Below are 24,270 nucleotides of genomic sequence, written 5' to 3' on the forward strand. Positions count from 1 at the left end.
TAGCCCCTCTCTTCAGAGAAATTAGGATTTGGCCAATAGTATATATACAGAAGGATCCAGAATGACTGACAGACGCCTGGAGAAAGTGAGTGTGACATACACCTCTACCCTGATATAACGCTGTCCTCGGGGGCCTAAAAATCTTACCGCGTTATAGGTGAAACCGCGTTATATTGAACTTGCTTTGATCTGCCAGAGCGTGAATCCCAGCTCCACTGGAGAGCTGCTTTACCGCATTATATCCGAATTCGTGCTATATTGGGTCCCATTATATTGGGGTAGAGGTGTATATGTAAGGGTCTGATATCCCAACTCATCTAAACCAGCACCAATGTAGAGTAGACCCATTGACATTACCAATTTAAAACTTATGAGGTTCTGGCCCAAAGTCTCTGGGCTCCTCAGTAGTGACATAAACACTGGTGTAAGTTACTTCTTGGGGGTCATTTAGTTCTAGCTTTAGTGTAAGTGGAAATGTGCCATCACACAGATTCATAGAATCATAGAATATTAGGGTTAGAAGAGACCTCAGGAGGGCATCTAATGCAATCCTCTGCTGAAAGGATGACCAACACCAACTAAATCATCCCAGACAGGGCTGCATGCATTGATCTGCCTGCAGTGATCTGGTGTTCCGTACGCTATGCCATATAGATCTACTCACTTCCAAGCTGAGAAAGGAGCTAAGAAGTTATTAGTATTAGTATACCATCTTTGTGCATGATTCTGTACAAAACAGATCATGTAATTAGATAGAGAGACAGATAGATACGACCATTTCTTCTCCTTACACACAACCTCATTTAGTCATAAAGATAGATTTCTATTTGATTGTGAATTACGTTAGCTAGCTAGATAATAAATGATCTATGAAAATTAATGTGCTTCTTTTCATATTAATGATTATCTTTGTCCACATCATGATTTTGTTATAAGTACTCCTTATTAACCATTATTCAGCAAAGATTTTTTATGACTGTCTATTACTCCATTACTTCCTGTAGCTCCTAAGATGGTGAGATTTTAGTCTGTGGAAAGGTGATACCCACAATTCATCATTTCTTCACATGCCAAGTCCAGCTCATTTTAGAGGTTCTTCAACATTTGTATTTGCTGTTTCATTAATTTTAAAACAAAATTTGCAATAATTATTTTGAGTCACATTTTCAAATGTCGCTTTTATTCTGCATCCTGAAAGGACTCCAGAATTGTGCAGAAATTACATATTTGGGTTTTAATTGTCAAGGGAGTCTACGCAAGTTCGTGCAGTAGATAGGAATTCAGAACTTGTTCCAGGCCCAGGTCCCCCAAGGTATTATGCATCTAGCTCTCGTGCGACTTGGTTTTCGGTTTTGCCACTGACATACTTGGTGGCTCTGGCCAATAGCCAATACTTGTTGCTTTACAGCAGGTAAAAAATCAACTCATCCAGTGCTGCACATGGAATGTAACTTATTCTTTATGCCCAGAGGCCAGCTCAGAAGAACTCATTTTCCATTCAGGCACCAAATTAAATGGTGCCCATGGATGAATTTAATCTGATAATGACATGAAGTCCTGGCACAATCAAGGAACTATGATGTGATTGGAATAATAGAAACTTGGTGGTGCAGTTCACATGATTGAAACACTGTCATGGATGGGTATAAACTGCTCAGGAAGGATAGGTACGAGAGGAAACTTGGAAGAGTTGCATTGTATGTAAGAGAGCGATATGACTGCTCAGAATTCAGGTATGAAACTAGAGACAAGCCTGGTGAGAGTCTTTGGGTTAAGTTTAGAGGCGAGAGCAACAAGGGTGATGTCATGGTGGGCATGTGCTATAAACCACGGAATCAGAAGGATGAGGTAGACGAATCATTCGTTGGACAACTAACTGAAGTTTCCAGATCACAGGCCCTTGTGGACTTCAATCACCCTGACATCTGCTGGGAGAGCAATAGAGCAATGCACAGACAATCCAGGAAGTTTTTGGAGAGTGTTAAGGACAACTTCCTGGTACAAGTGCTGGAGGAACCAACTAGGGGCTGTGTTCCTCTTGACCTGCTGCTCACAAAGAGGGAAGAATTGGTAGGGGAAGTAGAAGTGGGTGGCAACCTAAGAAGCAGTGACCATGAGCTGGTTGAGTTCAGCATCCTGACAAAAGGAAGAAAGGAGTGTAGCTAAATACAGACTCTGAACTTCAGAAAAGCAGACTTAGACTCTCTTAGGGAACTGATGGGCAGGATCCCCTGGGAGAATAACATGAGGGGGAAAGGAGTCCAGGAGAGCTGGCTGTATTTTAAAGATTCCTTATTGAGGGTGAAGGAACAAACCATCCCAATGTGCAGTAAGAATAGCAAATATGGCAGGCAACCAGCTCGGCTTAACAGTGAAATCTTCAGTGAGCTTAAACTCAAAAAGGAAACTTACAAGAAGTGGAAATGTGGACTGATGACTAGGAAGGAGTATAAAAATATTGCTAGAGCATGCAGTGGTGTAATCAGGAGGGCACAATAGGAGTAGCAGCTAGAAAAAGATGTGAAGGGTAACAAAGAAGGGTTTTACAGGTATATTAGCAACAAGAAGAATGTCAGGGAAAGTGTGGTACCCTTACTGAATGAGGGAGGCAACCCAGTGACAGATGATGTGGAAAAAGCTGAAGTACTCAATGCTTTTTTTGCTTCCTTCTTTAGACATGGTCAGTTCCCAGACTTCTGCACAGGGCAACACACTATGGGGAGGAGGTGAGCAGCCCTCAGTGGTGAAAGAACAGGTTAAGGACTATTTGGAAAAGCTGGACATGCACTAGTCCGTGGGTCCACATCTAATGCATCCAAGGGTGCTGAGGGAGTTGGCTGATGTGATTGCAGAGCCATTGGCCATTATCTTTGAAACTTCGTGGCGATCGGGGGAGGTCCTGGACAATTGGAAAAAGGCAAATATAGTGCCCATATTTATAAAAGGGAAGAAAGAGAACCTGGGGAACTACAGACCAGTCAGTCTCACTTCAGTCCCTGGCAAAATCGTGGAGCAGATCTTCAAGGAATCCATTTTGAAGCACTTGGAGCAGACGAAGGTGATCGGGAAAAGTCATCATGGATTCACCAAAGGCAAGTCATGCCTGACCAACCTGTTTGACTTCCATGATGAGCTAATTGGCTCTGTGGATATGGGGAAATCTGAACCGAGCTGTTCCAAGGAGCCTGGGGAAAGAGGCATATTTAGTCCCATCAAGCTCTGCTGATTCTCAGGATTGGATTCAGACACTCTAGGGCCATGCAAGGGACTCTGTCCCCTTGATCCAGTGTCCCACATGGACTGTCACTGGCAGGAGGCCCTAAAAGACAGGCTGGAACTGTGGCATTGGATCCCAGCTCTGTCCCAGAAGAGGAGCAGGTGACTGTCCCCCAACCCCTTGGGATCAGCATGGTGCCCACAGACAGGCAGGGGGCAGTCATGGTACTCTGAGTCCTTACCTCCCTAGCCAGGGTGAATCTGCTTGGATGCGGGGGTCAGGACTGCTGTGCTCTTCCCCTCCTCCTGCACACCAAGCCCCCTGCTAAGGCAGGGTTGGTGGAGTCCTCCAGAGCCGTGGGGCTGCAAGTTCATACTCCATGGAGATGCCTGGGGCAGTTCCCTTCTCCCAGAGCCATTGTCTCAGGCCCTCTTCAGACTCAGGCAGAGGATGTTGCTTTGGGGGCAGATCTCCCCATCCCATCCTTATTGTTCCAGGCTGCGGGTCATGCAGTATCTGTTGCTGGCCGCTGTCAGAGCCAGGACACTGGACTCTGGAGATTCCTATATTCCTGTGGAACACAGACAAATTCTGTTTGGGAAATAAAAAGACAAATATTGCACTCAGATCTATGAAAATTCATTAAGAGCTCAAAGAAAACTGAATCATGGATCATCTCTAAATCAAAGTTTCATTATGAATTTTCTCATGCAGTCTCAATTATTATGCCCCAGATTTTGGTAAAGTGAGCCACAGAGAGTTGAAGTAACATAGCTGCCTAGTTTTTGGCATCTTGTGACCTCCTCTCTCTAGATCCCTGGCTGTACTAGTTACCATTTCAGGCTGGGATTCTCAAGGGAGTCTGAGAGAGTTAGGAGCCCAAGAGGTGCATGCCTTACTCCCATAGGCTCATTTGCGAATCCCAGAGTTCATTATCTGAGATTCAGGAGAAGCCTGGGCCTTGGAAGTGAACAAGATAGACACAGGAGGAGACAAAGGCACCTAAAGAAGGAGACAGGTGCCTATTGGAATTGACAATAGCATCTAAGCAAGTTAAGATCCTCACTCTCACTGAATGACCATGGGACTTGGCCACCTAGCAAATTTGGGAGCATTGATCAATCCCTGTAGGTGCCTGTCTCCATCTTTGTGATCCTGGCCCACATATAACACAGAAGCTGGGCTGGAATCAGGGAACGTTGGGGGAGATCGTGGACCTGTGCTCTGTGGGGGTCAGACTTGAGGGACAGAATGGCTCTTTTGGCTTTAACACCTACGCAGCTATGTACTTGCCTCTGGGACTCTGCTGCTGAGCTGTGCGGGGCTCCAGGGAGTGAGTCCCAATAGGCATTAGGAAATACACATGAATAAATCACCTTTCCGCAGCATCAGTCCTTTAATCCCAGTGATGCTCAACGCCAGCTCCACATAGCTCATCTGCAGAGAGCAACAGGTTTGAGTCTAGTTCTGTCAGTTCACTCTCAGAATGTGGAGGTGGGGAAAGGATTCTTGGATACCTGTGCCTTTAGCTTCTAAATACTGGTATATAAATAGATATTGACCAAAGAATCCTGGTGCTGGATGACTGAATGTGTCATATGTTGAAAAAAAAATCCACAAAGATCTGCACAGTAAGTTTGCTATTTGAATTAAATATGTTGGGGGATCAACATACAGGGGAAACTTAAGATGCTAAATAAGACTTACATTATGAACTCATTAAGACTTTTACTCTCAGTTTAATCAAATACCTGCTGCTGATTGGAATTTTTCCACCCTTTGGGAAAATTTTGACCTTTCACAGCAAACCCCAAATCATTTCCCCTCCCCCAGTTTTTGGCAAATGAAAACTTTCTGCTGAAAACTGGATTTTTTTTATCACAAAACCAAAAAAGTTTGAGTTTTACTATTTCAGTTTCTTTACAAAAGAATCCCAAAATGTTTGAGGGAGGCAGACAGATTCTAAGGTTTTGGCGGTGGTGGTGTTGTTTAGATGAAAAACCAACCTCCATTAGAAATAACACAGCTGAAAATTTCCAACCAGCTGTACATTTTAAATAAATTGGGAAACATTAATATTGCCTGATAAGAGCTTGATTTCAATCCCATTTATTCTATTGCAGCTGTGTGATTTCTCTTTCAAAGGTATAGTTGCAATGAGGTAACAATTGAATAACCAGTTAAGTTGGCAGCACACAGAATATTTTATACAGATGAGTGAGTCTCTTAAAACCCCAGTTTAGAGTTGAACCGGGCAGCCAAAACCTGTCTATCCTTCCACCATTCAAGGATTACGGGAGCTCACTGGGAGTAGAATCCTGATCTCCTGGTCTAGCTCCACATTTCTGCCAGCTGAGTATAAAGGATGTAAATGGGTTCACAGAACTTACAGAGATGAAGACACGGAGCCATGTTTTCCTGGGTGTTTAGGTGTCTAGTGGGATTTTCAGAAGCACCAAGGAGAAATGACTGGCCTAAGGTCACATAGCAGGTCACGAGCAGAGACAAGAGCAGAGCCCAAGAGTCCTGATAGCCAGAGTAAACGATACAACATAGCGGTGACAGAGGGATGCTGCTGTTATATGCAGGCCGAAGTACAGCTGGGATCAGGCAACAGGCTGTCTAGGCATAGAGTTTGGAGTAGAAACATCACAGATGAGCTGCTACTTACGATGCTGGAGAAGTCTATGTTATATTGCCCTATAAAGTGGGAACCAGGATGTGTTGGCATTTGAGTCTATTAGTTTCATGCCCAAGTTGTGAGCTTGGTCATGGTCTCAATGGAGGGCCCTTCTTTGCAAGAATTTTTAGATTTGGAGTGTGCTTTGTTCCATCCTGCATACTGCATTTTATCAAGCTACACTTGGGCCAAATCCTCAGCTTGAGTAAAGTGTTGAAGCTCTGTTGAGTTTAAAGGAGGTTACACTAGTGTGATAACGTGACTGATTGATTGTCAGAGCTGAGGAGCACTAACAATACCTAGTCATTGTAAGTGAGGATTTCTGTGCACCTTTGACATTCATATAATGAGATATTAGGAAAAGGAGAAGCAGGCCACTCTCTCTGTCACTCTGATCCTGACCAATGTCCTTCTCATTCCCTGCACAGCCATCACACAGCGTACTGAGGAAGAAAATGTCCAACCAAACCGCCATTACCGAATTCCTTCTCCTGGGATTCTCTGACATTAGGGAACTGCAGATTTTACATTTTATTGTATTTCTAGTGCTTTACCTGATATCTCTGCTGGGGAACTTTCTCATCATCACAGCCATAGCCCTCGACCATCACCTTCACATCCCCATGTACTTCTTCTTGATTAATCTGTCCATCCTAGACTTTGGCTACATCTCTGTCACCATCCCCAAATCGATGGTAAATTCCCTCATGAACACCAGATTGATTTCTTATTCTGGATGTGTTGCCCAAGTTCTTTTTACATATTCTTTGCTTCAGCAAGTTTTGCCTTACTGACCATCATGGCGTATGACCGATACATTGCCATCTGCCAACCACTGCACTATGAGATGGTGATGAACAGGAGAGCTTGTGTCCAAATGGCAGCCAGTGCCTGGATCAGTGGTATTCTGTGCTCTGCATTGCACACTTGGAACACATTTGCGATATCCTTCTGTGGAGGCAACATGGTGGATCAGTTCTTCTGTGAAATTCCTCAGCTGCTCCATCTTGCCTGCTCTGACTCATATCTCGGTGAAATTGTTCTTATTTCTCTTTGTGTGCTTTTATGTTTAATCTGCTTTGCTTTTATAATTGTGTCATATGTTCAGATCTTCAAAACAGTGCTGAGAATCCACTCTGAGCAGAGCCGGCATAAAGCCTTCTCCACCTGCCTTCCTCATCTCATTGTGGTCTCCTTATTCCTTTTCACCGGCCTCTTTTCCTTCCTGAAACCCACCTCCAACTCATCCTCATATCTGAATCTCTTGGTGGCTGTTCTCTATTCCATAATGCCCCCAATGATGAATCTCATCATCTACAGCATGAGAAACAAGGAAATGAAAGGTGCACTGAGTAAACTGATAGGTTGGAGGATATTCAGCAAGAATAAAATGTCTGTATTTCTCCACTGATCACAGTTACATTCTGTGTTTTTTAATAAATATAATCAGCTGATGACACTATCGGCTTCATGAGAACATACTGTGCAATCTGTTAATGCAGAATTAGGTATTTCCAGTAATAAAAATCCAGATAAACTTAAGTCAAGAAAAAGGTAGTTACTAGAGGTTTACATCAATGCAATGAAGATCAGAATCATCTATCTATCTATCTACCTGTCTACCTATCTATCTATGCACTGCTAGCCATCAACATTCTATGTGATAACCTTGCACATACAATCAGTAGCCATTGCAAAGTTCCTAGGGGTTCTCTGGCTCTTCTTATTTTTCAGGATAGCAACTCAGACTGACGTATCAATGCATTTGTTCTTTGGGTTTTTTTGTTTGTCAGATTTTTAGTTTATTTTTGTTTAGGTGTTTGTTGTTTTTATTTGTTTCTTTGTTCCAGGTGGATTTACAGGTGAGAAGGCCTGGAGAGATTTTGAGTGTTTGGCTAGACAGGATTTTCAATGTTTGCCTTCTCTTGAGAGCTCCTATGTCATATCTTTGATGGGGTTTTCTGAGTGAACTGAAGTTTTGCCCCCCACAATCATAAAAGGGTGCAAAAGAAGTTTCTGCATGGCAAAGTTCCTCCTGAAATGATTATGTATATACTGTTGGGATATTATTGTTTTATTAATGACATGCTAGGAGCCTCAGGAAGCTGTTTTTTATTATATTAACCTGAAGACAAGCTCCGTGCAGCTCAAAAGCTTGTTCCTCTCACCAACAGAAGATGGTCCAATAAAAGATACCAACTCATCCATCTTCTCTATGTAAGTACTATGTCAGTCTTGCTATTGTAAAAAAACTGTTTTGAAGAGAAACTTTTTCCAGTGTTTTCTAAAGAAAATCTATCTTGGGATAATGAGGCCAAATTTGATCTTATTGAAATCACTGACATTTAGCCCCTCACCTCGAAGAAATTAGGATTTAGCCAATAGCCTATATACACAAGGATCCAGAATTGGCTGACAAACCCCTGGAGAAAGCGAATATGACAGAAATGTAAGGGTCTGATATCCCAACTCATCTAGACCACCACCAATGAAGACTAGACCCATTGACATCATCCGTTTAATACTGATGAGATTCTGACCCAAAGTCTCTGGTCTCCACACAGTAGTGACATAAACACTGGTGTAAGTTACTTGTTTGGAGTCATTTCCTTCTAGCTTTACTTTAAGTGGAAAAGTGTCATCACATGCACTGATCTGGTGTTCCATATGCTATCCCATGTAGATCTACTCACTTCCAAGCTGAGAAAGGATCTCAGAAGTTCTTAGTATTAGAATATCATCTTTGTGCGTGGCTCTGTACACTACATATATGACAGACAAAAACAGATCATGGGATTAGACAGAGAGACAGACAGATAGGACCATTTCTTCTCTTAACACATAACCAAATTTAGTTAGACTGATAGATTTCTTTTTGATTGTGAATTATGTTAGCTAGATAGCTAGATAATAAATAATCTATGAAAATTATTGTACTGCTTTTCCTGGTAAAGATTGTCTTTGTCCACATCATGATTTTCTTAAAAATCCGTCTTATTAAGCCTTATTTAGCAAAAATTTTTTATGACTATATCTTACTCCATCGCTCATTTACAAACAGCTCATCAAAAGTACTCTGTGTTTGAACTTTGAGATGTTTTGACTGGATAAATTTTAAATGTGCTGTGTTTTATTTCACTGAATAAATGGAAGTATCACGCATGGGATCCTGAAAAATCAAGAGGCTAATTCTTAGCTGGTTTAAATTGTCATAGTTCTATTGAAGTCAATAGATCTCTGAGAATTTACACCAGCGGAGGATCTGGTCCAAAACCTCATGATTATGAAATTAAAACTCACTTTGAATATTCTGTACAAAGACCCTGATTCTGCAGCCACTTCAGCACTTTCTAAACTTTAAACACGAATGGTCCCATTGAAGGTTTAAAGAAAAACGTATACTTAAATTCCTGTTGGTTATGGGTTAGGGTTATGGATAGGGCTTAAGGCTAACTCCAAACTGGTGTCAGACCCTGACACTGTACAAGTTACTCTCCTTTCTCAGTCAAATAAAGCCCAAGAATTGGAGCTTTGGAATTATTCTCCTTTTCTGGGTTCTGGATTATTGATAAGAAATAACAGTTTATCTCAAACCCAGACTCTCTGAGTCTTCTTCTCCAGACTCACCAGTCCAGTTTGCCCCTTCATCACCAACCTCTCCTTCCTGGATGTCCTGCTCAGAAGTCATCTACTAAAGGACAGGCCCAACAAAGAAAGTAACAGAATGCCACTAGCCATTACTTTCAGCCCCCAACTTAAACCTCTCTAGCGCACTATCAAGGATCTACAACGTATCCTGAAGGATGATCCCTCACTCTCACAGACCTTGGGAGACAGGCCAATCCTCACTTACAGACAGCCCTCAAACCTGAAGAAAATACTCACCAGCAACCACACACAAAAAACACTAACCCAGGAGCCTATCCTTGCAACAAACCCCATTGCAAACTCTGTTCACATGTCTATTCAAAGGACAGCATCATAGGACCTAATCACATCAGCCAAACCATCAGGGGCTAGTTCACCTGCACATCTATCAATGTGATATATACCATAATGTGCCAGCAATGCCCCTCTGCCATGTACATTGGCCAAACTGGATAGTCTCTATGCAAAAGAATAAATGGACACAAATCAGATGTCAAGAATTATAATATTCAAAAACCAGTTGGAGAACACTTCAACCTCCCTGGACACTCAATTACAGACCTAAAAGTGTCACTTCTTCAACAAAAAATCTTCAAAAACAGACTCCAATGAGAAACTGCAGAACTGAGATTAATTTGCAAACTGGCCACCATCAAACTGAATAAAGACTGGGAGTGGATGGGTCATTACACAAACTAAAACTATTTCCCCATGCTAATTTCCCCCCTACTGTTACTCACACCTTCTTGTCAACTGTTTGAAATTGGCCATCCTGATAACCACTACAAAAGTTTTTTTTCTCCTGCTGATGTTATCCCACATTAATTGATTTGTCTCAGAGTGGGTATGGCAACCCCCACATCTTCCTGTTCTCTGTATGTATATATATCTTCCTACTGTATTTTCCACTCCATGCATTTGATGAAGTGGGTTTTAGCCCACACAAGCTTATGCTAAAAGAAATTAGTTAGACTCTAGGTTCTTTAGGTAATCCTCCTAAATACCTTTAAAAATCTGGCCCTATTATATTTATGAGTGCCAAAGTCACTTTTGAAAATAAGTCTTAGGTACCTAAATAACTTGATGGGGGTGATACTTTTACCCAATGGCAGTAAATGGAGGAGAATGGTGTGTGTATGTGTGTATGTGTGTGAGAGAGAGAGAGAAAGAGAGAGAGAGAGAGAGGGTTTGGATCACAGAACCCCCCCTGGGAGTTGCTAATTGATATGCCAAGACTACGTCTGCTCCTGTTTTCCCTGCCAGCTCAGGACTCCAGCATCCTCTCTTGCTGAGCCAGACACTCTCGTCTGCTCCAACAAAGACCCAGGGTCTGAATTACTTGCCCCAAAGCTTCAAGTTTACCTGAAAACAGCTCACAGCGGTGTGTTTGTCTTTAGCACTCAGATGCCCAACTTCCAATGGGGCCTAACCCAAATAAATCTGTTTTACCTCGTATAAAGCTTATGCAGGATAAACTCATAATTTTTTTGCCCTCTATAACACTGAGAGAGAGAGATGCACAGTCGTTTGTTCCCTGAAGTATTAATACGTACTCTGAGTTAATTAATAAGTTAATTAATAAGTAAACAGTGATTTTATTAAATACAGAAAGTAGGATTTAAGTGGTTCCAAATAGTAGCAGATAGAATAAATTAGTCACCAAACAAAATAAAACAAAATGCGCAAATCTGTTTCTAATCAATCTGAATACATATAATCTCACCAGTTCCAGAATGCTCCCATTTACAGACTAATCTCCTTTTAGCCTGGGTCCAGCAATCACTCACACTCCCTGTAGTTACTGTTCTTTGTTCTAGTTTCTTTCACTATACTGGGGGAGTGGGGGGTGGAGGGGTGGGTGGAGAGGTTCTCTTTTTAGCCAGCTGAGGACAACATGGGGGGGGGGTCTCCTAAGGGTTTAAATAGATTTTCTCTTCTGGGTACACACCTCTCCCTCCCCCTGTGTAGAATCCAATCACAAAATGGAGATTTGGAATCACATGGGCAAGTCACCTGCCCATGCATGACTCAGGACTTGCAAGTAGCAGCCATTACCCACATACCTTGAATGTCCTCAGGTAGACTTATGTGGACTGGAGTCTTCCAAGCTCTTTTGTCTGTTAAGTGCTTCCTGATTGAGCACTTTACCTGCACATTTCTTTCCCAAGAGGTGACCAAATGTTCTAACTAAGGCTACTTAGAAATCAAGCAAGTGTATAGCCAATATTCATAACATTCATAACTTCGAAAACAAAAATGATACATGCATACAAACAGGATTAATACATTCAGTAGATCATAAGCTTTACGGAGATATGTTTCATGGCATATGTAGCATAAAACACATTCTAAGCACATTTCCATAAAGCCTTATGGGAGGTACCATCACAGTGTTTATATGAGAAGAAGAGTGAGAATGTATTGCGAGTCAGTGTATTGCCAGGTCTACACTGGAAAATTTTTATTGATATAGCAATACAAATAAAATTTTCTAAGGTAAATGTACTAGTAGTTTTGCTGGTATTGCTTACACTGATTCTCTGAGAGAAACAAGCCACATCGCAGAAGCATTTTTAAGCTGGTTTAACCATATTTACACTAGGGATTTTATTGGTATAGAAATGTTGCAAAAAAATCACACTGCCAAGCTGACATTGCTATGATGATGAAAGTTTCTAGTGTAGATCTGTGTGATGGGGCAAGGCCAGATGGCTACAGTAAAGTACTGAGGAACAGGTATGTTAGCCCCAGGCTAAACAAATCGCTAGGACCATGGTAACGTGTGCAGGTGGCGGAGTCCCCCACGGTGTGCCAGAGGCTGGTCTCGGCGGGAGTCACCAGGGTCAGAGACCTCCTGGACTACGACCGGGGAGACTGGCTGGATCCCCTGATGCTCGCTCAGCGCATGGGGCTCTCCAGACCTCGTACTCCCCAGCGCGTACTTCAGGAGGTGAAGGCTGCTTTACTGCCTGCTGCTCGGGCTTACCTCGACCGGGTCCTGCGAGAGGGCACGCCCCGCCCACCCTCCACCCCAGGCCCCGTGGACATTTTTATTGGGCCCCTGCCCCGTGGACCCAATCAGCCCCCTCACCCTTTCACTGCCAGCCAGCTGCATGATCTGCAGCCGGTTTTGTTCCAGACTGCGCCACGGAAACATCTGTACTCGCTCGTGCTCCATACCCTTCACTACCTCACCCTCGCGTCCCGCCCCGATACCAAATGGCGGGACCTCCTGCCACCTCTTGAGGGTGAGGAGCCCCGGTGGGCCAGCTTGTACTCTGCCCTGGTCCCGAGGCCCGCCGGGGATATCAGTTGGCCGCTCCTTCACGGAGCCGTGAGCACGGGCGTGTACTTGGCGCGGTTCACGTCTGTCCCTAGCACCTGCCCTTTCTGTGGCGAGAAGGAGACCTTGGCGCACGTTTATTTGGAGTGCTCCAGGTTGCAGCCCCTGTTCCGGCTCCTCCTGAATATTTTCCTGCGTTTTTGGTTGCACTTTTCCCCTCACCTTTTTATCTACACGCTCCCCATCCGTGGCCCCACGAAGTCGCGGGATCTCCTTCTCAACCTCCTCTTGGCCCTGGCCAAACTGGCCATCTACAGCACCAGGGAGAGAAGGTTGGCCGACGGGATTTCCTGTGACTGTAGGGCCTATTTCCGTTCCTCCGTCTGCTCACGCATCCGGGCAGAGTTCCTCTGGGCGGCGTCCACTGGCTCCCTTGACGCCTTCAAGGAGCAGTGGGCGTTGTCCGGGGTTCTCTGCTCGGTGTCCCCATCAGGTTCCCTTCGTTTAGCCCTATGACCTCACTCCCGATCCTGTTTTTTTCATTAGTTGTTCCCCGTAATTACTTGGTGTCCCAGACCTGTGGGTCCTCCCCTTAGGCTGGGGGGAGGCCCTTTAGAAGTGGGCGGGCTTTGCCCGCCCACCCCCGCTGGATGCCAATAGGACCATGGTAACCAAATGGCAGTTGCTCCAGGTTAATCAAGGCACCTGGGGCCAATTAAGATCTTTCTAGAAGGCAGTGGAGATAGCTACATTGATTAGAACACCTGCAGCCAATCAAGGCAGGCTAATCAAGTCACCTGGGTTTAAAAAGGAGCTCACTCCAGTCAGGTGAGGAGGAGCCAGAGGAGAGAAAGCGTGTGTGAGGAGCAAGAAGCGAGAGCAAGAGCGTGTGCTGCTGGAGGACTAAGGAGTCCAAGCATTATCAGACACCAGGAGGAAGGTCTTGTGATGAGAATAAAGAAGGTGTTTGGAGGAGGCCATGGGGAAGTAGGCCAGGGAGCTGTAGCTGTCATGCAGCTGTTACAGGAGGCACTATAGACAGCTGCAATCCACAGGGCCCTGGGCTGGAACCTGGAGTAGAGGGCGGGCCTGGGTTCCCCCCAAACCTCACAACTCCTGATCAGACACAGGAGGAGTTGACCCAGACTCTGGGTTCCACCAGAAGGGAAGATCACTGAGGTGAGCAAATCCGCCAATAAGCGCAGAACCCACCAAGGTAGAGGAGGAACTTTGTCACAATCTGGTTTACGTGTTTCTTTTGTGAGATTATATTATGAGTGCAATATACTGAGACTTTGCTTTCAGTGTGTGTTTGCTAGTCAAGTACACTGCTCACATGTATTGTTGTCAGTGTACATTATTGTGAGTGTATACCTGAGTTGAAATCAATGTGCATGTGAGATTTCTATTCCTGTTTGTGTCCTTGAGAACATACATGATGTGAATGCACAATATCATGTGTTTATTACTGAAAAATATTGTGAAACTTTTCTCTGTGTTGTCAGTGCTTCTTCTGGAGTGCAGGTGTGCATTCTAGTTCTGTTAGTGAATACACAATATTGTGTATTAATGAAGAATATTGTGTGACTACATGTGAGTTGTGACTGTGGATTATTGTCCGTGTTTCTATGTGTACATGCTTCTGTATTGATGGGCAAATATTATTTTGTGCATGTGTATGTTTGGAAGTGAACATTAATAATGACTTACCACTGAGCCTGGTAAAAAAAAATAAAATCAAAAGCTCCGTCTGATGGGGGCCCTAGTAAGCCAAAGTCCTTCCAGCCCTTCTGGAAGGGTTGCATCTTTGGTCAGAAGGATTTGTCTGCTTGCTGAATCAAAAGAAGGCCCCGAGTCAGTTTAAATGCCAAACATCCTTTCTTAGTCCATTGGTCTATGGAAAACCTAGTTTGAACCAGTTTATGCAAGTGTCCCCAGGCATGGTACCTCTCTGGAGGTCTTTACAACCTGAGTGATTCACCTTAAATCACCATCCACTGCTTTTAGTTCCTGGAGGCGCTGTGGTATCATTCCCTCTCACTCTTCTCCAATGCCCCAAGTTGCATACAGTCTCTGGCCCACAGTGATCATAAACCATTCATAAGCTTAATACAATATGTATCCCCAGAGACACTGCACAAGGTTGCAACATATGTCATAACAACTTAGTATGATATTAGTCTCTTTTGTAGCTGCATCATATTGTTGACTCATTCACTTTGTGATTCACTATAATCCCCAGATCCTTTCCAGCAGTACTATTGCCTAGCTGGTTATTCCCCATTTTGTAGTTAAGCATTTGATTTTTCATTCCTAAATGTAGTACTTTGCACTTGTTTTTATTGAATTTCATCTGCTGATTTCAGACCAATCCTCCAATTTATCAAGGGCATTTCAAATTCTAATCCTGTCCTCCAAAGTGCTTTCAACCCCTCTTAGCCTGGTGTCATCTGCAAATTGCATAAGTGAACTTTTGACTCCATTATCCAATTGATTTATGAAAATATTGAATAGTACTGGACCCATGTGGAACCTTCTGGACACATTTCCCCAGTTTGAAAGTATATCATTCATAACCATTCCGATTACTGTCCTTCAACCAGTTTTTCACCCACTATTTCACCTACCTGCACATGACTGAGCCATAGAAGGCAGGCCAAGCACATACTCAGCTAAAATAATGTAGAAATATCTTGTGGTTAATCTGCAGAGCAGAAATACACCATTGTTCTTCTTTGCCCAAGGAGTGACTCAGCTGTAAGTCAGAAGGAGGAATATGCTCATGCCATCCTGCAAAAGTAACAATTTCAGCCAGGTATCTAGGCACTGGGACAGAGGCTGGGGGAGAAGCTGAGGGTTAAGGTAAGCAAGCCATATTTAGCAGGTGCCCCTTATGAGACTGAACTCAGGCCAGTGGGCCATTCAGGCTAGGCATAAGGATCATACAGAACCTTGTGTGGTTACAACTAAAGCTGGGTGATTTTTTTGTTCAATCAAAACAACATTTAAGAAAAAATGTGTAGAGAAATGTTGTTTCATTCAGCTTTTGTTTTCCACTTAAATTGAAGTCTTTAAAAATGGTTTTCATTGAGCTTTTCCTCTGTTGGGCTTTCCTTCTCCTCACCTCCTTTTCCCTCTCGGGGTGGGGAGAGAAAAAGTTAAAGAGGGAGGAAAGGAGGTGGGGTAGAGGGGTAACAACAAATTGAAAACCTTGGAGGCTTTTTTGGTTCTTGTTTCACCAAGAAGCAGAAAAACAAAAACAAACAAATAAAAACCATGCTAAACATTTCAAATGAAATGAGAATTTTTTAGAATCCCTGACCCATCCTGCTCCTTATCCGCTGACCACCACCACCTCCAATACCCCCCCAATCCAACCCCCCCTCCCTGTCCCCTGATCCCCTCCCCAAACCTCTGCCCCATACAACCCCCCTTCCATGTTCCCTGACCGCCTCCTCGAACCTCTGCCCCATCCAACCCCCCCCGTCCCTTTACTGTCCCCGGGACTCCCTGCCACTTATCTACCTTCCCCAGCCCAGCCTGCTTACCCCCACCTCCTGGCGCCTCACCGCGTGCGTCGAGGAGCTGCCCTGGACAGCGCTACAGCTGCCTGGCTGGGGAAAGGGGGGTCTGAGCTCCTCCCCGCTCAGAGCCTCGTGGTAAGGGGAGGAGCCACTCAACCCAGAGCTCACAGCGCCGCCCCCTTACCACGAGGCTCTGAGCGAGGCGGAGCTCAGGCCTCGCCAGAGCCACGCAGCTGCAGCGCTGTCTAGGATGCGCTGAGGCGCTGGCAGGATTGCAGGGCGAGCCTCAGCCATTCTCGTGGGGGCCTGGGACAAAGTGCCTCACTTGTCCCCCCCATCCTCCGGGCAGCCCTGTGTCCCCCTGTGTAGAATCCAGTCACAAAATGGAGATTTGGAATCACATGGGCAAGTCACATGCCCATGCATGACTCAGGACTTGCAAGTAGCAACCATTATCCACATGCTACCTTGAACGTCCTCAGGTAGACTTCTTATGTGGATTGGAGTCTTCCAAGCTCTTTTGTCTGTTAAGTGCTCCCTGACTGAGCACTTAACTTGCACATTCCTTTCCCAAGAAGTTCTAACCCATGGGTACTCAGAAATGAAGCAATCCATGTTCTAACTAAGGGTACTCAGAAATCAAGCAACTCTACAGCCAATGTTCATAACATTCATAACATGAATACAAAAATAATACGTGCATACAAACAGGATGAATACATTCAGTAGATCATAACCTTTACGGAGATCTGTTACATGGCATATGTAGCATAAAACATATTCTAAGCATATTTCCATAAAGCCTTTAAGGAGGTACCGTCATGTATTGCGAGACAATATATCAAGAGGTCTACACTAGAAAAGTTTTGCTGATATAGCAATACAAATAAACTTTCCTAATGTAAATGTACTAGTAGTTCTGCTGGTATTGTTTACACTGGTTCTCTGAGAGAAACAAGCAGCATCGCAGAAGCATTTTTAAGCTGGTTTAACCATATTTACACTAGGGATTTTATCAGTATAGAAATGTTGCAAAAAAATCACACTTCCAAGCTGACATTGCTATGATGGTGAAAGTTTCTAGTATAGATCTGGCTAATGTGTTTCTTTTTGTGAGATTACATTATGAGTGCAATGCACTGAGACATGGCTTAAAGTGTGTATTTGCTAGTCAAGTACACTGCTCACATGTATTGTTGTCAGTATACATTATTGTGAGTGTATACTTGAGTTGAAATCAATATGGATGTGCCTTTTCTATTCTTGTTTGTGTCCTTGAGAACATACATGATGTGAATGCAAAATATCATGTGTGTATTACTGAATTATGTAACTTTTGTGTGTGTTGTCAGTACTTCATCTGAAGTGCAAGTGTGCATTATTGTTGTGTTTGTGAATACACAATATTGTGTGTTTATTAGTGAAAAATATTGTGTGATTACATATATGTTGTGACTGTGAATTAATGTGCATGTTTCTATGTGTACATGGTTGTGTATTTATAGGCAAATATAATTTTGTGCATGTGTATGTTGGGAAGTGAACATTAATAATGACTTACAGCTGAGCTTGGTAAAAAAAAAATCAAAAGCTGCTGTCTTCCTGCAGCTCCTAAAATGGTGAGATTTAATCTGTTCAAAGGTGATGCCTACAGTGCATCATTTTGTCACATGCCAAGTCCAGCTCATTTCCGGGGTCCTTCAACATTTCTATTTGCTATCTTGTTAATTTTAAAACAAAATTTGCAATAATTATTTTCAAAAAAATTACATATTTGGGCTTTTATCTTCAAGGGAGTCTAAGCAAGTTCGTGCAGTAGATAGGAATTCAGAGCTTGCTCCAGGCCCAGGTCCTCCAAGGTATTAAGCACTTAGCTCCCATGGGACTTGGTTTTTGGTTTTGCCACTGACATACTTGGTGGCTCTGGGCAATAGCCAATACTTGGTGCTTCACAGCAGGTGAAAAATCAACTCATCCAGTGCTGCATATGGAATATAAATTGTTCCTTATGCCCAGAGGCCAGCTCAGGAGAACTCAGTTCTCGTTCAGGCACCAAATTAAACGCTGCCCATGGATGAATTTAATCTGATAATGACGTCAGCCTCATGATAGCCTCTTATAGAAAGAACTGTCATAACTCAACTCTATAGATAATCGGGAGAAAAAGCTCTATTATTCACTGCTCTGTCTATCTAAAGTGTCTATATGGCTGCCATGACTGCAATATCTGAGCGAGGAGTGGTCAAAAACATTCTAGCACAATGCTTTCCAATGGAAAAATTGCAGGGTTCACCAAACAAAATTTTCACAGAAAGTCTTCAGTGTCCTTGAAAATTTTGTTTTTTATTTAAAGAAATGAAAACTGGAAAATCAAATATTTTTGGCTGAAAATTGTATTTTTTAATTTAATTTAATGGTGTTTGACAGTTGTCAGACAAAAAAGTTCAGTGCTGAGAAATGCTGGGGGTTTTCTTTGACAAAAAAAACAAAATTTTCATGAGGAAAAATTTTTCCATTCACCTCTGTTTTAGCTATTAACGCTTCAATAGATTTTTCCTCACTCCAACCCTATAAGGCAGGGCAGTACTATTATATCCATGTTATAGATGGGAATTGTTGTCCAGACAGAATGACGTGCCCAAGATCACACAGGAAATCCATGGCAAAACAGGTAGCTGAGCTGGGTCCCTCAGGTTCCAAGTTAGCATCGAAACCACTGGACCATTATTCCTCAGTCACTGCTGTCACGCTGTCTGGAATGACTCACAACCGTGAGTGCCAATCTCAGGTCAGACTGTCTGAACACATGGTGTTCTATTCTATAATTAGATGTCACCAAGCCAGTAATAAATGTGAACTCCTGGCTCACTATATTAGTATTACCATGAAGTCACTGACAGTCCCCTAGGCTCTCCAGCCAATCTTACCACCCAGATAAACTGGACTCTGGGATAAAAGGTTCTTAAAAATAAATCACATTATATTAGGTTCCTCCCAACCCCAAAGGGTCAGTCACATATCCCAGGTCAGTGGATACTCTAGATCTCACATCAAAGGCAATGCTGGCAGCCAATTTCTCTAGTAAACTAACTAAAAGTTTGTTAGTTAAGAAAAGAAATGAAAGTTATTGAGAGGTTTAAGCAGGTAAAAGACATTAACGGGTTTGGATAGTCCAAGTGTGTCAGTCCAAAGTGACAGCAGAAATGTGATAATCTGCTAGTTTTCCATAAGTCTCTCAGGGTTACCCAAGATAACTTTGGGGATCTCTGTCTTGCAGCTGGAATGTTCCCTGAAAGTGTCCAAACAGCTCCGAGATACAGAACCATTCCCTGGATCCATTCCCATAGCTGTCTTCCCCAGAAAGCAATCTGGCAAGTGTTTCAATCACAGCAGCGGTTTTTCCTCTGTTGACTATACACAGACTGATTCCTATATTCCTGTGAAACACAGACAAATTCTGCTGGGGAAAAAGAAACAAATATTGCTCCCAGATCTATGAAAATTCATGAAAAGTGTTGTGTACTTGGTTGTCATGGTTTTTGTTCCTATGGCAACTGAGTTAGATTATTAGGGGATAGCCCAGCCAGCTTCAGGTCAGCTGGTCAGGTGAGCTCCGTGTCTGTAAATAAATGGTAGCTTCGTTAGCTGTCTGCTCTCTGGCCTCAAGTGATTTCTTCCTAAACCGACTGCCTCCAAGGATATAACAAAAAGCTCCAACAAAACTGAATCTCATCTCTAAATAAAAGTATTTTCTCATGTCAATTATTGCGCCGCAGATTTTGGTAAAGTGAGGCACAGAGAGCTGAAGTAACCTAGCTGCATAGCTAGGTTTAGATTACAAGAATTCTTGGCATCTTGTGACCTCTCTCTAGATCCCTGGCTGTACTAGTTACCATTTCAGACTGGGATTTTTAAGTTGTACACACTTTCCTCCCACAGGCTCTTTTGCGAATCCCTGCCTACATTATCTGAAATTCAAGAGATGCCTGGGCCTTGGACATGAACAAGATAGACACAGGAGCAGGATTACAAAGGCACCTAAAGAAGCAGACAGGTGCCTATTGGGATTGACAATAGGATCTAAGCAGTTAAGCTCCTAACTCCCACTGAATGACCATGAGATTTAGCCACCTAACTCACTTAGGAGCATTCATCAATCCCTGTAGGTGCCTGTCTCCATTTTGGCCCACAGATAACACTGAAGCTGGGCTGGAATCAGGGAATGCTGGGGGAGATCACAGGCCTGTGCTATGAGGAGGTCAAACTTGTGGGACAGAATGACTCTTTTGGCTTTATTATCTAGGCATCTATGCACTTGCCTGTGGGCCTCTGCTGCTGAGCTGTGCAGGGCTCCAGGGAGTGAGTCCCATTAGCCCTTAGGAAACAGACATGAATAAATCACCTTCCCACAGCATCCGTCCTTTAATACCAGTGATGCTCAGTGCTAGCTACACACAGCTCATCTGCAAAGAGCAACAGGTTTGAGTCAAGATCAGTCGCAGAATGAGGAGGTGGGGAAAGGATTCTCTGATATCTGTGCCTTTAGCTTCTAGATTGTGGTATATAGATAGATATTGAGCAAAGAATCCTGGTGCTGGATGACTGAATGTGTCATATGTTGGGAAAAAATCTACAAAGATCAGCACAGTAAGTTTGCTATTTCAGTTAAATATGTTGGGGGATCAACATACAGGGGAAACTTAAGATGCTAAATAAGACTTACATTATGAACTCATTAAGACTTTTACTCTCAGTTTAATCAAAAATCTGCTAATTGGAATTTTTCCACCCTTTGGGAAAATTTTGATTTTTCACAGAAAACCCCGAATCATTTCCCCCCTCTCCCCTCAGTTTTTGGCAAATGAAAACTTTCTCCTGAAAACTGGATTTTTTTTATCACAAAATCAAAAAAGTTTGAGTTTTGAGTTTCTTTACAAAAGAATCCCAAAATTTTAGAGGAAAGCAGACAGATTCTAGGATTTTGGTGATGGTGTTGTTGTTTAAATGAAAAACCAATCTCTATTAGAAAAACAGAGCTGAAAATTTCCAAGCAGCTGTAAATTTTACATAAATGTCAGAACATTAATATTGCCTGATAAAAGCTTGATTTCAAACCCATTTATCTATTGCAGCTGTGTGATTTCTCTTTCAAAGGGATCCTTGCGTAGTGGTAGCAATTAAATAACTAGTAAAGCTGGCAGTGCACGGAATATTTCATACATACGAGTCTCTTAAAACCCCAGTTTAAAGTCGAACCAGGTAGGCAAAACCTGTCTATACTGCCACCATTCAAGGACATATGGGAGCTCACTGGAAGTAGAACCGTGATCTCTTGGTTTAGCTCCACACTGCTGCTTGCTGAATATAAAGCATGTAAATGGGTTTGCAGAACTTACACAGGATAAGACACAGGGCCATGTTTTCAAAGGTAGGTGCATAGTGGGACTTTCAGAATCATCTAGGAGCTTACAACTCATTGATTTCAAGGTGTTTTGGGGGCCTAGATTCTTTTGAAAATCTCATTAGGGGTCTCAATACCTTTAACAATCTGCTCCACTGCCCCTCTCCGACAGCCCTTAGAGTCCTAGTAGAGATGGCAGAGAAAGGGAGGGAGGGGAAACAGAGGCAGAAAGAGGAGAAAAAACTGGGTTAAGGGCACACATCAGGTCACTGGCAGAGAGAAGAATAGAGCCCAAGTGTCCCTGCACTGCACAACACAGAGTAAATGATAAAACATAGGAATGATGGAAGGATGCTGCTAGCCAATGGTTGCACACAGGGAGAAGTGCAGGTGGGGGTTGTTGCCATAAATTAATTTGGAAGCAGGCAGCAGGCTGTCTAGGCACAGAGCTTCAGGTAGAAACATCACAAATGAGCTACTACTTGCGGTGCTGGAGGAGTCTGTTATATTGCCCTACAAAGTGGGAATCAGGCTATGTTGGCATTTTAGTCTATTATTTTCATGCCTAAGTTGTGAGCTTGGTGATGGTCGCAGTGGAGAGACCTTCTTTGCAAGAATTGTTGGATTTGGAGTGTGCTTTGATCCATCCTTCATAGTGCAGCTTATCAGGGTACACCTTGGGCCAAATCCTCAGATCTGGTAAAGTGATGAAGCTCTGTTGAGTTAAAAGGAGATTACACTAGTGTGATAATGTGACTGATTGATTGTGAGAGGTAAGGAACACTAACAACACCTAGTCATTGTCAGTGATGAATTCAGTGTGCCTTTGACATTCACATAATGAGATATTAGGAGAAGGAGAAACAGGACCATTCTCTCTGTCACTCTGATCCTGACCATTGTCCTTCTCATTCCCTGCATAGCCATCACACAGCGTACTGAGGAAGAAAATGTCCAACCAAACCACCATGACTGGATTCCTTCTCCTGGGATTCTCTGACATTAGAGAACTGCAGATTTTACATTTTATTGTATTTCTAGTGCTTTACCTGATATCCCTGCTGGGGAACCTTCTCATCATCACAGCCATAGCCCTCGACCACCATCTTCACACCCCCATGTACTTCTTCCTGATGAATCTGTCCATCCTAGACTTCAGTTCCATCTCTGTCACCATCCCCAAATCCATAGCAAATTCCCTCATGAACACTAGATCGATTTCTTATTCTGGATGTGTTGCCCAAGTCTTTTTTTTCGTATTCTTTGCATCAGCAAATTTGGCCATACTGAGCATTATGGCATATGACCGATACATAGCCATCTGCCAGCCACTTCACTATGAGATGGTGATGAACAGGAGAGCTTGTGTCCAAATAGCAGCCAGTGCCTGGATCAGTGGTATTCTCTGTTCTGCACTGCACACTGGGAACACATTTGTGATATCCTTCTGTGGAGGCAATATGGTGGATCAATTCTTCTGTGAAATCCCCCAGCTCCTCCACCTCGCCTGCTCTGACTCAAACATCGGTGAAATTGTTGTTATTTCTCTTGGTGTGCTTCTAGGTTTAATCTGCTTTGCTTTTATAACTGTATCATATGTTCAGATCTTCAAAACAGTGCTGAGAATCCCTTCTGAGCAGGGCCGGCATAAAGCCTTCTCCACCTGCCTCCCTCATCTCACTGTGGTCTCCTTATTCCTTTTCACTGGCACCTTTTCCTTTTTGAAACCCGCATCCAACTCAACCTCAGATCTGAATCTCTTGGTGGCTGTTCTCTATTCCATAATGCCCCCAATGATGAATCCGATCATCTACAGCATGAGAAACAAGGAAATGAAAGGTGCACTGAGGAAACTGATAGGTTGGAGGATATTCAGCAAGAATAAAATGTCTGTATTTCTCCACTGATCACAGTTACATTCTGTCTTTCTTTATAAATATTATCGGCTGATGACATTATTGCCTTCATGAAACAATACTGTGCAATCTGTTTATGCAGAATTGGATATTTACATATTAAAAATCCAGACAAACAAATAACTAAAAAGTAGTTACTAGAGGTTTACATCAATGTAATTAAGATCAGAATCTATCTATGTATCCATGCACTGCTAGCCATCACCATTCTATGTGATAATCTTGCACATAAATTCAGTAGCCACAGCAAAGTCCCTCGTGGGTTCTCTTGCTCTTCTTATTTTTCAGGACAGCAACTCAAACTGGTGTATCAATGCATTTGTTCTTTGGGTTTTTTTGTTTGTCAGATTTTTAGTTTGTTTTTTTTAGTTGCTTGTTGTTTTTATTTGTTTCTTTGTTCTAGGTGCGTTTGCAGATGGAAAGGCCTGGAAAGATATTGAGTGTTTGGTTAGACAGGATTTTCAATGTTTGCCTTCTCTTGAGAGCTCCTATGTCATCTCTTTGATGGGGTTTTCTGAGTGAGCTGAAGGTTTGCTCCCCACAATCATAAAAAGGTGCAAAAGAAGTTTCTGCATGGCTATGTTCCTCCTGAAATGATTTT

At 43.0% G+C, this 24,270-nt stretch overlaps 1 protein-coding gene across 1 annotated transcript; it reads left to right on the forward strand.

The window, feature by feature from the left end:
* Positions 1–22,703: 22,703 nt before the first annotated feature.
* Positions 22,704–23,660, forward strand: LOC115640680 (olfactory receptor 14A16-like). Its single transcript, XM_030543554.1, has one exon. The coding sequence runs from the start codon at positions 22,704–22,706 to the stop codon at positions 23,658–23,660; it is 957 nt and encodes a 318-aa protein (XP_030399414.1).
* Positions 23,661–24,270: the final 610 nt, after the last annotated feature.

Source organism: Gopherus evgoodei, unplaced genomic scaffold, assembly GCF_007399415.2.
Source record: "Gopherus evgoodei ecotype Sinaloan lineage unplaced genomic scaffold, rGopEvg1_v1.p scaffold_32_arrow_ctg1, whole genome shotgun sequence".
Taxonomy (NCBI): Eukaryota; Metazoa; Chordata; order Testudines; family Testudinidae; genus Gopherus; species Gopherus evgoodei.

What these genes read in the sequence shown, in the direction of transcription:
- LOC115640680 (XM_030543554.1), top strand. Translation starts at nt 22,704, where the DNA reads ATGTCCAACCAAACCACCATGACTGGATTCCTTCTCCTGGGATTCTCT.